Below are 13,535 nucleotides of genomic sequence, written 5' to 3' on the forward strand. Positions count from 1 at the left end.
TCTACGATTCATTGACACTGTTTGGATTGTAAATTATTTGCCAAAATTTATTTGCTTATATCATCATTACAATTTCCAACACACATTTTTATCTTCCCAATTACCTTTTTATCTCACATACATCACATCACAAAAGGTAGCTCTGTTTGGATTGTAAATTATTTGAGATATTTTCACTTGCTACCTTTTGTGCTTGATTTTTGTAAAGAAATTGGTTTACCTGGAGTGGCTTCCTTCACTCATCAATGTGGTGTTAACTACATAATGCACCAGTTTTATCATGGAAAGTTGACTAATCGGGTCACTGAGTTTCCAGTCTCGATTCAAGGATTGCCGACACTTGAACATCAAGATCTTCCTCATTTTGGTAGTAATATACCATATCATTTTGCGTATGTGGCTGAGCAGTTTTCAAATGTGGATCAGGCGGATTATGTCCTTGTCAACACATTTTATGAGCTGGAAAAGGAGGTGCGTCTTTGGTTCAGTTTCTTTGGACTTACATTTGTATCTCTCTGTGGCTCCATCACTTCTTTTCTAAGATGTCCTGTTTCCATTTTACCAGTAAATTACCTTTTACCTCCCTATGCTTTAGTGCTTTATCACATAACCTTTCTATGGTTTAAAAACCTATATATAACTTCCTTATGGTTTAGGTTAAAGTATCACCTTTAATTTTTTTTCATTGAAACTAATTGTCAATGGTAAAAAGTCAAAATCAAACTAATAAATTGACAAATTTACTCTTTTATTACTTCTTTTTTCCCCCTCCAAACATAAGAAATAAGAAATTGAAATAAAAAATAGATAAATAAGAACTAGAAAATACCATCAATAATTTGGTTTAAAAACCTATAATGATATTTGCGGTCAAAAAACATTTGGAATTTTTTATTTCTTATTTATTTGTTTTATATTGTCCTTCCATTTTTTTTTGCTTAAAAAAAGAGAGAAAGAAACGGGCTGAAAAGGAAAAAAAAAGTAGTGAAAGGGTGAATTTGTCAATTTATTAGTTTAATTTTGATTTTTTACCGTTAACGGTTAGTTTTAATGAAAAAAATTAATGGTGACACTTTAGCCCATATCAGGAGGGGTTTTATGTAGGTTTTTAAACCATAGGGGGTACTCATGAATATTTTGGTTTATACATGTCTCCGTGTATGAACTAAGTTTCAGTATTTCTCATAAGATAAACTAAATATTCAGAACAAAACCATTTGTCTGTTAACAAAGACATGTACTTTGTTGAATTTTTCCAATATGAACGGCGGGCTTGATTTATTTTTGTACTGGAAATAGCACAAGGCAGCTCCAGAAAAATGCAGGTGGGCTTTTTACTGCTTTTCAATGAGTTCCTAGTTAGACCATAAACAGAATCTTTTGACTAGTTGAAGCCGCTAACTGGTACTACTTAGTGAGGAGGTCCATTAAGTGAAAATTTTGCAACTAAAATCATAATTTTCAGACATACTATATCAAGCACAGGACGCAGATCGTTGGTAGAGTTAGTGATGAATTTGTGATTTTGATTTAACTTAGCTTCACGGAATGAAGATGTATGAATGGTTTGACATTATCCTTCATCGCTCATCTAACTCATTTAACGCAGAATAATGTTGAAGCTACAAATAATTGTAAAATTTGATCACCTCTCTGTTTTATTTGGCACAGGTGGTGGATGAATTTTCCAAGCACTTGCCAGTTCTGACAGTAGGACCAACAATTCCCACTTTCTACCTGGATAGGAGAGTTGTGGATGACAAAGAATATGGAATCATTTCAGCAGACAATGACCCCTCAACATGTTTAAATTGGCTAAATAATAAACCAGCCAGGTCAGTTGTTTACGCATCGTTAAGTAGTGTGATTTTTGCCAGTTTTGACGAAAAGCAATTAGAGGAACTTGCTTTGGCTTTGAAGAACAGCAACTACTACCTCTTTTGGTCTGTCAAATCTTTTGAGGCTGAAAAGTTGCCAAAAAATTTTTAAAGATGAAGCATCTGATAAAGGCCTCGTTGTACCATGGACTCCACAATTGGAAGTACTATCGAGCGAGGCTGTAGGATGCATTTTTTCACATTGTGGTTGGAATTCAACACTTGAAGCCTTGAGCCTAGGAGTGCCAATAGTGGCAATGCCACAATTTGCTGATCAACAACCACATGCTAAGTTTATCCAGGATGTTTGGAAGGTGGGGATTAGAGTGAAGCATGATAAGAATGGACTCGCAACAAAGGAAGAAATTGGACGATGCATTAAGGAGGTAATGGAAGGAGAAACAGGCAAAGAAATAAAGGAAAATGCTATGAAGGTTTCCAATTTGGCTAAAGCGGCAGTTAGTGAGGGTGGAAGTTCAGATACAAGTCTCAATTACTTTATAAGCAAGATAACAAGTTCCTCTTGATCATCTTGTCCTTGAGAACCCTATGTTGGTTGTGTTGTTTGTCCTCTAGTTGTGTTGTTTGTTTTCTAGTTATATGAAGAAGCAAAACGATAGAAGGGGGTGGCATTATCGAGCTCTGAGTTTTAGGGGAATTACCAAAAGTGTGTGTGAGGCTGTGAGTTTCTTTGAGTATTGTTGTACGTTCAATAAGTTAGCAAATTAAGTATTTCTTCCGTCCAATGGAAGTGTTATATTTTTCTTTAAGTAAGTATTATTGTATGTTCAATAAGTTAGCAAATTAAGTACTCCCTCTCTTTCCGATAGAAGTGTCATATTTTTTATTTTGAGATGTCTCAAAACATTTGTCATGTTGAAAAAGTTAAAACACTTTTTAATCTCTCTTTCCAATATAGTCATTTTTTTCTAATCATATATATGTTACCATTCAAATTTAAATTTTGAATTTATGGAGGTAAAATTGAAAAAAAGAAAAAGAAAAAAGCACAAGCATCACAATCAAACCACTATTCTTAAAAAGTTGGATTTTCGGAACATGACTAAATAATTGGGATGAAGAGTAATATATCTTCTACTTAAAATTTTGTGTACAAGTTTACTCGGTCTTGTTCTATTCAAATATAAGCAAATTCTGTTGTCAAACTAGTTTAATAGGAAAAAAAACCACTTGATACATTATTCTTAAGTATTTGATGAGACGTGGTTATCAACATCTCTAAATTTGGAAATTTACACTAATCCAAAACACAGTAGTAACATGAATACATGGATAATCTAAAACTTGATACTTTTTATGGGATAGGTAGACAATAGAGTTATCAATGGATCAGATCTTGGCCTAAACCCGATTTGTTTTTCCAGATTCAAAATTGGTAGTAGATCCGTTTACGGGATGCGTGGACAATAGAGTAATCAATGGATTGGGTCTTGATCTAAACCCGATCTATTTTTCCAAATTCGGAACAGGTAATAGATCCATTTACTTCAATTGGTTTTATTTATAAGCTAAATGGACCGGATATGAATATATATGTTGTCACCCGTTTGGATCTGGATTCAATTAGTATAAATATTTAATTAAAAAATTATAACATTCATTAAAATTTATTAATAATCCACTCATTTATTTACTGAAAGAGATTTTCTATAAAGCAAATAATTATTAGAATTAATCCAATCGTATTGTTAATGTTGTGCTAATAAAGTTTATGTTGAAATAAAACCTTGAAATTATATGAAATTAATTTCAAAATCTAGATACACTGGACCTGGATCTGGATCTAGCCAAGTACAGATCCTAAATTATATATCGAGACCCGTCTATATCCAGCTCCAGCTCCACATCGTTTTATTACATGTTGAAATCGAGTCCGAAATTACGTCACGAACTAAAACTATTAGCTAAGAAAAGTGCAGAAATGAATTATCTGGATTTGTTAGTAGAATAAAGGGAAAGAATTATGAAGATGAATAAGAAGAGCAATAGGGAGAAGGGGAAAAGAAAAGACCTGGAAAAGAGACAGGAATTTGGTATTGAAGATCGGGAAGAAAGATGCAAATTCGGTTACAACTTCGCTATCCTTTCCTACCAACTGACAATGGGTATTTAAAGACCAATCCCATACCTACACGTGGTTTCTTCCACTAATAACTATTATAATGATCAAAACGCATCCCTTATTACTCCAAACGACACCCTCTCCTTCTAATTTCTGACAAATTATTAATTCCGACTCGAATCCAACCCTTTACATCCCTAATAGGCAGTAAATCACTAGATCCTTAAAAAATACCAAACAATTTAAAGAGTGGCTTGTTCTATTCTGTACCCTTAAGACACAATATAAAACAATTTAAAGAGGTGGGATTGAGCGTTGTTCGAAAAAGTTTAAAATTTTTTAGCTAAGGTTTCCTGAATTTAGAGGGAGATAATAATGTTTAAAATTTAAAGTGAATTCATTATTTATACTTTGTATGCTTATCCTATGCCCTAAAAGTAGATAACAGAAAAACCTTAAAGAGTTAAACTAACCATACTAATGATTCATGAAACATTAGTATCTCTTTCTTCTATTTTAATTAAACGATATTAACATCTCTAAAGTCTAATCTCTATGCTTTCACTTTCTTTGTTTCGAAGTAAATATTATTTAACTCGAGAATGATGACGCATAGGCATGCGAGAGCAAACCAAAAGAGCTGTTAATCAATCTCTAAAAATACTATATAGTACCTCTAATCTCTGGGATTTATTTATTTAACTATGTCGTGTCTCTCTTTCTAATTAGTCAAACTAATCAGCTGTTAAAAATTCATCAGGCATCTGATTGGAAATCGTGTGAAAATTTGATTCTGAAACCCCCACAAATCACATCTCGTTTCTTCTGTCAAATGACTCTAATCTTCTTATTCCAATCTTCCCAACTTTTGCTATAAATACCACATCTCCCAAAACCCACCACCCGGGCCCCCCGGGAGTCTTATCTTCATCACTGGAAGAAGACCGACCCAACTCACAAGCCTGAGACAAAAGGAGTTGCTGATTTCCACCCATCAAAAGCTAGCCAGCTGAGCTCCGATGTAAGTCTTTTCCGGTGTTCATTTTTTGTTTTTTGGTGTGGTATTTTACGTTGCTGCATGGAAGATTATTTCTCCTTTTCTTCTTTTTAAATTTTCCGCTAAATTTATGGAAGATGCTATTTTTGGCCGAATCTGCTGTTTCTGTTTTTAGTAATTTGTATTGGTGAATAAAGGAGAAGGGCAGAGTTAGTTTTAGGCTAAGAATAGAAAAGCATTGCGGCAGTTGGGTTGAGTTGATTAGTTTGCGTCAGATTGTTGGCGGTCCGGGTTGGGTTGTGGTTCACCTGAAATGATCTGAACTGTTTATCCAAATTTAATTCGCTAACTAATTAAACCAAAATTAAATAGAACTTTGTGTTTGGTAAACTTTCAAATTCCTTGAGCTTGATTTTATTGGCATAAAATAGAATTTACAAGTAAAAATTACAAGTTACTTGTTGATTCAATAAGAGCTAGGTTTGAGTTTGATTTGAAAAACATTTTAAAATAATCAAACAAACTTGAATATTATTCTGTTCCACTTTAGATAAATCTACAAGTGAGTTATGTGGCTATTTTAAAACCTTAGAGGAGGCCATCTAGCATATGTAAAATCATAGGAGGTACAAGTAATTTACCCAAAATTTAATGATTCCATTTTGGTTTACCGATCACTAGGTAATTAGGTATAGGTATCCTTAATTTTAATATACACTGTCGATCCTTCCAGCACAGAATGAGCAACCTTTGTTGGTATCATCATTATTATGTCCTTTGCCCTTCTGTAACTCTACCAAATTTTTTCAAATAATTGTTATTTTGGACTCCAATCATTTGGGGTGCAAACCCTGGTTTGGAACCTAGCTTGGCCCAACCAGTTAAACCCTCAACTCCTCTGCCTTGAAAAATTGTTCATCAATTTTGGTAAACTCGGAAGAACCGCTGCTGGTTCAGCTGTTAACCTGATTGAACCGAGATGATTTGTAGTGAATTAATCAGGTCAATGGCCCAATGCAATGAAGAAAAAATTCCTTAAAATTTGCTGAAATTACTCTTCGTTGCATGAATGACTAAGTTTGAATTGTATGCCTTACCGGTGCATGCTTGTCTTCCACTAATTAAGGACACAATTATTTAGTTTACCTTACCATTTCTCCCAGGAATTCTCTACCTAGAAATCGCTTGAACTTTTCTTTGTTTTTTCAAATTTCTATCTAACTTGTCCTTTACTTTTAGGTAAGTAAATACATCTATAGATTTTTGTTAATTTATTCCCTTTGCTTGTTTTTCAATTTTGACCAATTGAAATCTACATATTTGACAACATTGGTGTTATGTTATTTTCTGCTTGTTCCAGTTTAGTCAAATAGCTTTTGCGTGCAAAAGAGTGAATTGCAAAGGAGATGGAAAACAGAGAGAAACAGTACAAAGCTCATGTTTTGGCTATTCCATTTCAAACTGCGGGCCACATAAATCCTATGCTTCAGTTATGTAATAAACTCGTACGTAAAGGGCTGAAAGCCACACTAGCCATCACCAAACGCACCTCCAAAGTTAGGTGTCCAAAATCAGACAAAGTCCAGATTGACATAATATCCGATGGCTATGATGAAGGTGGCTTCTTCATAGTTGACCCTGTCCCAGTCTCCATGGCTCGCTTTAAAGAAGTTGGCTCACAATCAATTCTTGAACTCCTGAAGAAGTATGAATCCTTAGGGACTCCAATTGATTTCATCATCTATGATTCGCAGCTACCTTTTGTGCTTGATCTTTGTAAAGAAATTGGTTTACCTGCAGTGGCTTCCTTCACTCATCAATGTGGTGTAAACTACATAATGCACCAGTTCTCTCATGGAAAGCTGACTAATCCAGTCACAGAGTTTCCAGTCTTGATTCCAGGATTGCCACCACTTGAACATCAAGATCTTCCTTATTTTGGCAGTAATATACCATATCAGTTTGCACACATATGTACGCAGTTCTCAAATGTAAACCAGGCGGATTATGTTCTTGTCAACACATTTTATGAGCTGGAAAAGGAGGTGAGTCTTGTAATCAGAAATTTTGTTTGATTCAGGTTCCTTTGTACTTGTATTTGTATCTCTCTGTGGCTCCATCACTTTCTTTTCTTCTGTATGTTGAAACATAAATGTCTGCTTGTTGTCTTCTTTAAGGTAACCAATCTTAGATGTCTCGGTGTATGAACTAAATTCAGTATTTCTCATGAGAAAGACTAAATATTCAGAACAAAACCATTTGTGGCTTAACAAAGACATGTACTTTGTTGAATTTCTTCAATCTGAAGGGTGTGCTTGATTTATTTCTGTACTGGAAATTGCACAAGGCAGTTCCAGAGAAATGCAGGTGGGCTTTTTTACTGCTTTTCAATGGGTTCCTAGTTAGGCCGTAAACAGAATCTTTTGACTAGTTGAAGCCGCTGACTGATACTACTTACTAAGGAGGTTCATTAAGTGAAAATTTTGCAACTAAAATCAGACAAAGTTTTCAGGCATACTATATCAAGCATAGGACGCAGATCATTGGTAGTCTTTAGAGTATCCAGAAGTTCATGGAATGATGATGTATGAATGGTCTGACATTATCCTTCGTCGCTCATCTAACTCATTTAATGTGGAATAAGGTTGAAGCTACAAATAATTGTAAAATTTGATCACCTCTCTGTATTATTTGGCGCAGGTGGTGGATGAATTTTCCAAACACTTGCCAGTTCTGACAGTAGGGCCAACAGTTCCCACTTTCTACCTGGATAGGAGAGTTGTAGATGACAAAGAATATGGAATCGCTCCAGCAGACAATGACCCCTCAATATGTTTAAATTGGCTAAATAGCAAACCAGCCAGGTCAGTTATTTACGCATCGTTAAGTAGTATAAGGTCTGCCAGTTTTGGCGAAAAGCAATTAGAGGAACTTGCTTTGGCTCTGAAGAACAGCAACTACTACTTCTTATGGGGTGTCAAACATTTTGAGGCTGAAAAGTTGCCAAAAAATTTTAAAGAAGAAGCATCTGATACAGGCCTTCTCGTCCCATGGACTCCGCAATTGGAAGTACTTTCGAGCGAGGCTGTGGGGTGCATTCTCTCACATTGTGGTTGGAACTCAACACTTGAAGCTATAAGCCTAGGAGTGCCAATAGTGGCAATGCCACAATTTTTAGATCAACAACCAAATGCTAAGTTTATCCAGGATGTTTGGAAGGTAGGGATCAGAGTGAAGCATGATAGGAATGGACTTGCAACAAGGGAAGAAATTGGACGATGCATCAAGGAGGTAATGGAAGGAGAGACGGGAAAAGAAATAAAGGAAAATGCTATGAAATTTTCCAATTTGGCTAAAGCGGCAGTTAGTGAGGGTGGAAGTTCAGATGCAAATCTCAATTACTTTGTAGGAATAATTGCAGAAATCTCCCCTGAGATTTCTAACATTTGCACTGACCTCCCCTATCAATTTTGAAATTGCATTTACCTCCCCTAGAAAAAGTTGGAACTAATTTAAAAGGTAAAAGTGTGTGAAATTACTAGAGTACCCATATTGGATTTGACTTTACCAGATGAAAGGTTTGAGTACTTTCATCAAAACCAACGTTTAATTTGTTAAACAAATTAAACTAATCAAACTATTTCTGCATAGTTAAATTAATTAAACTAATTAAACTAATCAAACTATTTCTGCATAGTTAAATTAATTAACTAATTAACTATTTATCTAATTAAATAATTTCTATTTTATCTAATTAACTAATTACCTAATTAATTAATTATCTAATTAACTAATTAACTAATCAAACTATTTCTTCATAGTTAAACTAATAACTAATTATCTAATTGTTAATAGTTATTAACTAATCAAACTATTTCTGCATAGTTAAACTAATTAACTATTAACTAATTTCTATTTATCTAATTAACTAATTTCTATTTATCTAATTAACTAATTAAATAATTATCTAATTAACTAAAGCTGTTGTCTGTCCGAAACTAACAAACTATTTGCATGTTAAACTAAATAACTAACTAATTATCTAATTAATTAATTAACTAATTAACTAATTTTTGTTTATCTAATTAACTAATTGTCTAATTATCTAATTAACTAAAGCTGTTGTCTATCCGAAACTAATAAACTATTCGCATGTTAAACTAATTAACTAATTAACTGCTTAACTAATTAACTAACTAATTATCTAATTAATACATTAACTAATTAACTAATTTCTATTTATCTAATTTACTAATTATCTAATTAACTAATTAACTAAAACTGTTGTTTGTCTGAAACTAACAAACTATTTGCATGATAAACTAATTAACTAATTAACTGCTTAACTAATTAACTAACTAACTGATTAACAGACTATTTGCATGTTAAACTATATGCAGTACGCATTACCTATTTAAAGTATCGGCTCTTTATGGGTATTTTACTTTCAAACATTTAATTTATGATAAAAATATCAATATTTGTAAGTAAAATTCAAATAGTGTTACAAAAAATATCAATATTCTTACTTTCAAATATTTAATTTATGGCCTTATGCCCCTCCCTTTTTGTAAGAATATTACTGTAACACTTTTTGAATTTTACTTACAAACATTGATGTTTTTATCATAAATTAAATGTTTGAAAATAAAATACCCATAAAGAGCCGATACTTTAAATAGGTAATGCGTACTGCATATAGTTTAACATGCAAATAGTCTGTTAATCAGTTAGTTAGTTAATTAGTTAATTAGTTAAGCAGTTAATTAGTTTAACATGCAAATAGTTTGTTAGTTTCAGACAGACAACAGCTTTAGTTAATTAGATAATTAGTTAATTAGTAAATTAGATAAATAGAAATTAGTTAATTAGTTAATTAATTAATTAGATAATTAGTTAATAGTTAATTAGATAATTAGTTAATAGTTAATTAGCTTAACTATTAACTAATTAGATAATTAGTTAAGCAATTGTCAAGCAAATAATAATTGTCAAGCAAGATGAGGGCAAAATTGGAAGAAATGTCTTATCTCACTTCTACAAATAATTTTTTAATGGGACATCAAGCTGTCAGGGAGGTTTCTGCAACGAATTGTTACTGTTCAGGGGAGGTTAATGCAATTTCTAAACCTAGAGGGGAGGTCAGTGCAAATGTCAGAAATCTCAGGGGAGGTTTCTGCAATTATCCCTACTTTGTAAGCAAGATGACGAGTTCCTCTTGATCATCTTGTCCTTGAGAACCCTATGTTGGTTGTATTGTTTATCTATTTAATCTTCATTGACTTGTATTTCGTGATATTTACTATGAAAGAATTTTAGCTATCATTTTTGTCGGACTAGCAACGAGCATCTGCATTGCACATGTTAGTCAAGACATAATGCGCAACAGGTCTTTTGTCTTATTCCTGTTTTATTTTTTGTCTCACTTTTTATTATATTGCTATTTTTTCTTCATAAATATCGTATTTTAATTCTTTTTATTTTCTTAATATTCAATAACTGTTAACTGAGCAATGAGATTTTTTTATAAATTTAACAAAATTAAAAAATCTAAATGCACAGAAAAATGAGATTTTTTTAATGATTTTTTTGTTGTATTTTGTGATTTCCTATTATATATTTGCTTTTTAGAAATCATTGTATTTTTTTACTGTGTTAGCAGTTATTTGATAATAAGAAAACAAAAAAAATATGATATTTATGAAAGCGAAATACCAATATACTAAAAGGCGGGATATAGAGCGGATACAAAGTGAGATAGAAGATTCATTACACAATATCAAGAGTTGAATTTTAGGGGAATTACCAAAGGTGTGTGAAAGCTTTTTTGAGCGAGTATTATTGTACATTCAACAATTTAACAAATCAAATATACCTTCCACTTAAAATTTTGTACACAAATTGAGTCAGTCATATTGTAATCAAATGTAAGCAAATTTAATTATGAATCCAGTCTAACCAAAAAAAAAAAAAAAAGCACTGAACATTATCTCTAAGTATTTAATGAGGTTATCAAACACCTCTAAATTTTGAAGTTTTCACTGTAATCCAAAACACAAGTTAGTAGTAATATGAATACATGGACAGTATACTCTAAAACATGCTTTTATGAGATGCATGGGCTGTAAGACTGTCAACAGATTGGGCCTTAACTTAGATTCGATCCGTTTTTTAGGTTATAAATAGATAGTATATCCATTTACTCGAACTTGTTTTGTTTATAAGCTGAACGCGCAGGTTATGGATTTATATATTTCGATCCATTTTGAATCAGGATTCGATCAGTATAAATATTTTAATTAAAATACTCTATATTAATTAAATTTTATTACTAATCCACTCATTTTTTCTAAAAAAGATTTTCTAGAAATCGAATAATTGTTAGAATTAATCCGATTGTATTGTTTATATTTAAATAAAACTTTAAAATTATTAAAGAATTATTGTATTAAATTAATTTAAAAATCCAAAAATGCCTAACCTAGATCCTGATCCAGCCAAGTTTGAATTCTAAACTATATATTGAGACTTGTCTTGGTTTGGTTCCCAATCATTTTATTACATGTCGGATCCAAATTTGGAATTACCAATTTCAACTTGAATCCGACCCCTTGACACCTTTAGTGGGTAAAAATCAATATATCCTTAAATAATGCCAAAAAAAATTATAAAAGTAAATTAACGATAGTAAAATAATAACATCTCTAATCTCCATGATTCGTAAAATATTAGTATCTCTCTTTTTTAAAAAAAAAAAATTGAACAATATTAACATCTCTAATATCCATCATTTTATTCGAGAATGATGACTCATTGGCATGTGAGAGCATACTAAAAGAGCTACTATTAGTCAATCTCTAAAATCCAAGATACTCAAGTATCTATAATGTTTTGGATTTAACTATTGTTTTCTCGACGTATAGATCACTTAAATCGGGTCTCTTTCTAATTAATCAAACTAATCAATTGTTAAAAAAATCATCAGCCATCACCTTCACAGTAGACTCCGCTGACTGTTGACGATTCAAAATCGCGTGCAAATTTGATTCTAAAAGCCCCACCAATCACATTTCTTCTGTGGTTACTGGCCATTTGGTCCAGTGGTCATCACCCTCTTTGGTGATGCTGGAGGTCATGGGTTCAATCCCTGCCTCCCACAAACTTGCCACACTTTATGTGGCTGGTCTTCTGCCCCACGGGATAGCTCGAGTGGTCCGCTCCCCCTCCTTAGGGTATGGCGATCTTCCTGGCTTGTCCAGGGTTCGAGTCTCGCTGTTAACGTGCTCGGTGTGGTGTGGGGCCTCCTCTCCCGGGTTGCAGGGGATTAGTCGGGCCCCGTAAGGATTGACCCGGACACCCTGCGTTGACAAAAAATAAAAAAAATAAAAAAAAATCACATTTCTTCTGTCAAATGACACTAATCTTCTGATTCCATTCTTCCCAACTTTTCCTTTAGATACCACATCATCTCCCCGCCTCTCTCCCCTGAGTCTTCATCACTGAAAAAACCGAACTAGAATAAGAATTAGTTTGAATTTGGTTTGTTAATTAATTAAACCAAACTTACATAATGTTTTGTGTTTTATAAATTTTTAAACTCGATTCGAACTTGATTTTATTAGCATTTTTATGCTAATTTTATTAACATGAAATGAGAATTTATAAGTAAAAATTACAAGCTACTTGAGCTCAATTTGATCTCGATTCGATAAAAGCTGGTCCAAGTTTGGTTTGAAAAATTAATAAGCTAAACTTGAACACATTTTCAACATTATTAGAATAATCAAACAAATTTAAATATTAAATTATTGTACATGGTTAGACTCAGTTGTAGTGCTACTTTTGAGAGTCATCTAAGTTGGGCCACATTTGGTGCGACCCATTTTAGGCCCAGATCAGATTGATCTGGAGGTTTTTATATTTTTTCGTCTCCCTAAGACCGGATCTATTTACCTTTGGGCCACTTTTGGCTAAGTCTTGATAACAATAATGGGTATCTACATACAGACAATGCTTGAAAGTCCGATTATCCTATTCTGTTGTAAAACTAATAAAATAAACTACTATAATATGGATAGAGATATTAGAGAAAGAAGTAGAGAAAGGGAGAATGATATTCTTATATTCCAACCAATACCAAAAGTCCTTATAAAGGGTGTTAATGTACCTCTATATATAGGTACTGCAAGATTAAAGATACATTAATCCTATTAAACACCCACTACTACAAGAATATGAAAAAACCTATGAAACGGTTTCTCCATTACATGAATAGATTTATGGATTGTAACTTCTATACATAATGTAACCATAAATCATGAATTAACCCTCTTGGGAATACAAAGGGACATCCACACTTTAAATTGTTTCATAACACTCCCCCTTGGATGTCCATAACACAAAGAATATGTCTCATTAAAACTTTATTAGAGAAAAATCCATTGGAACAAAAACCCTAGTGAAAGAAAAAGAGTACACTATTCTTGTGTATTAATTTCTACCCCTGATGCAAACATCATTTGAGATCTTTTAATTGTCATATTCCAATACTTTTCAATTGCACTGAGATATGGTACTT

At 32.8% G+C, this 13,535-nt stretch overlaps 2 protein-coding genes across 4 annotated transcripts; both read left to right on the forward strand.

The window, feature by feature from the left end:
• Nucleotides 1-264: 264 nt before the first annotated feature.
• On the forward strand, nt 265-2,404 carry LOC113752291 (UDP-glycosyltransferase 74C1-like). The gene is made up of 3 exons (XM_027296411.1): nt 265-471; nt 1,672-1,835; nt 1,921-2,404. Exons 1-3 carry the CDS (start codon nt 265-267, stop codon nt 2,402-2,404), a joined length of 855 nt encoding a protein of 284 aa, XP_027152212.1.
• A 2,340-nt stretch (nt 2,405-4,744) lies between these two features.
• Nucleotides 4,745-10,296, forward strand: LOC113751390 (flavonol 7-O-beta-glucosyltransferase UGT74F1-like). Of its 3 annotated transcripts, none has more exons than XM_027295396.1 (4): nt 4,745-4,981; nt 6,318-7,002; nt 7,658-8,359; nt 10,150-10,296. In XM_027295396.1, exons 2-4 carry the CDS (start codon nt 6,364-6,366, stop codon nt 10,177-10,179), a joined length of 1,371 nt encoding a protein of 456 aa, XP_027151197.1. In that variant the 5' UTR covers nt 4,745-4,981; nt 6,318-6,363; the 3' UTR covers nt 10,180-10,296. The 3 variants fall into 3 exon arrangements, with proteins under 3 accessions (XP_027151197.1, XP_027151198.1, XP_027151195.1); XM_027295397.1 differs by lacking the exon at nt 10,150-10,296 and having other exon boundaries at nt 6,318-6,662; nt 6,758-7,002; nt 7,658-8,469; XM_027295394.1 differs by lacking the exon at nt 10,150-10,296 and having other exon boundaries at nt 7,658-8,469.
• The last annotated feature ends 3,239 nt before the right edge of the window (nt 10,297-13,535 follow it).

This window comes from Coffea eugenioides, chromosome 11 (genome assembly GCF_003713205.1).
Source record: "Coffea eugenioides isolate CCC68of chromosome 11, Ceug_1.0, whole genome shotgun sequence".
Lineage (NCBI taxonomy): Eukaryota > Viridiplantae > Streptophyta > Magnoliopsida > Gentianales > Rubiaceae > Coffea > Coffea eugenioides.

Excerpts from the sequence above, each read along its gene's own strand:
- LOC113752291 (XM_027296411.1), top strand. The coding sequence starts at position 265 with ATGCACCAGTTTTATCATGGAAAGTTGACTAATCGGGTCACTGAGTTT. Across the intron at positions 472-1,671 it reads TTTATGAGCTGGAAAAGGAG|GTGGTGGATGAATTTTCCAA; the intron begins GTGCGTCTTTGG and ends TATTTGGCACAG. Across the intron at positions 1,836-1,920 it reads CTAAATAATAAACCAGCCAG|AACAGCAACTACTACCTCTT; the intron begins GTCAGTTGTTTA and ends TTGGCTTTGAAG.
- LOC113751390 (XM_027295394.1), top strand. The coding sequence starts at position 6,364 with ATGGAAAACAGAGAGAAACAGTACAAAGCTCATGTTTTGGCTATTCCA. Across the intron at positions 7,003-7,657 it reads TTTATGAGCTGGAAAAGGAG|GTGGTGGATGAATTTTCCAA; the intron begins GTGAGTCTTGTA and ends TATTTGGCGCAG.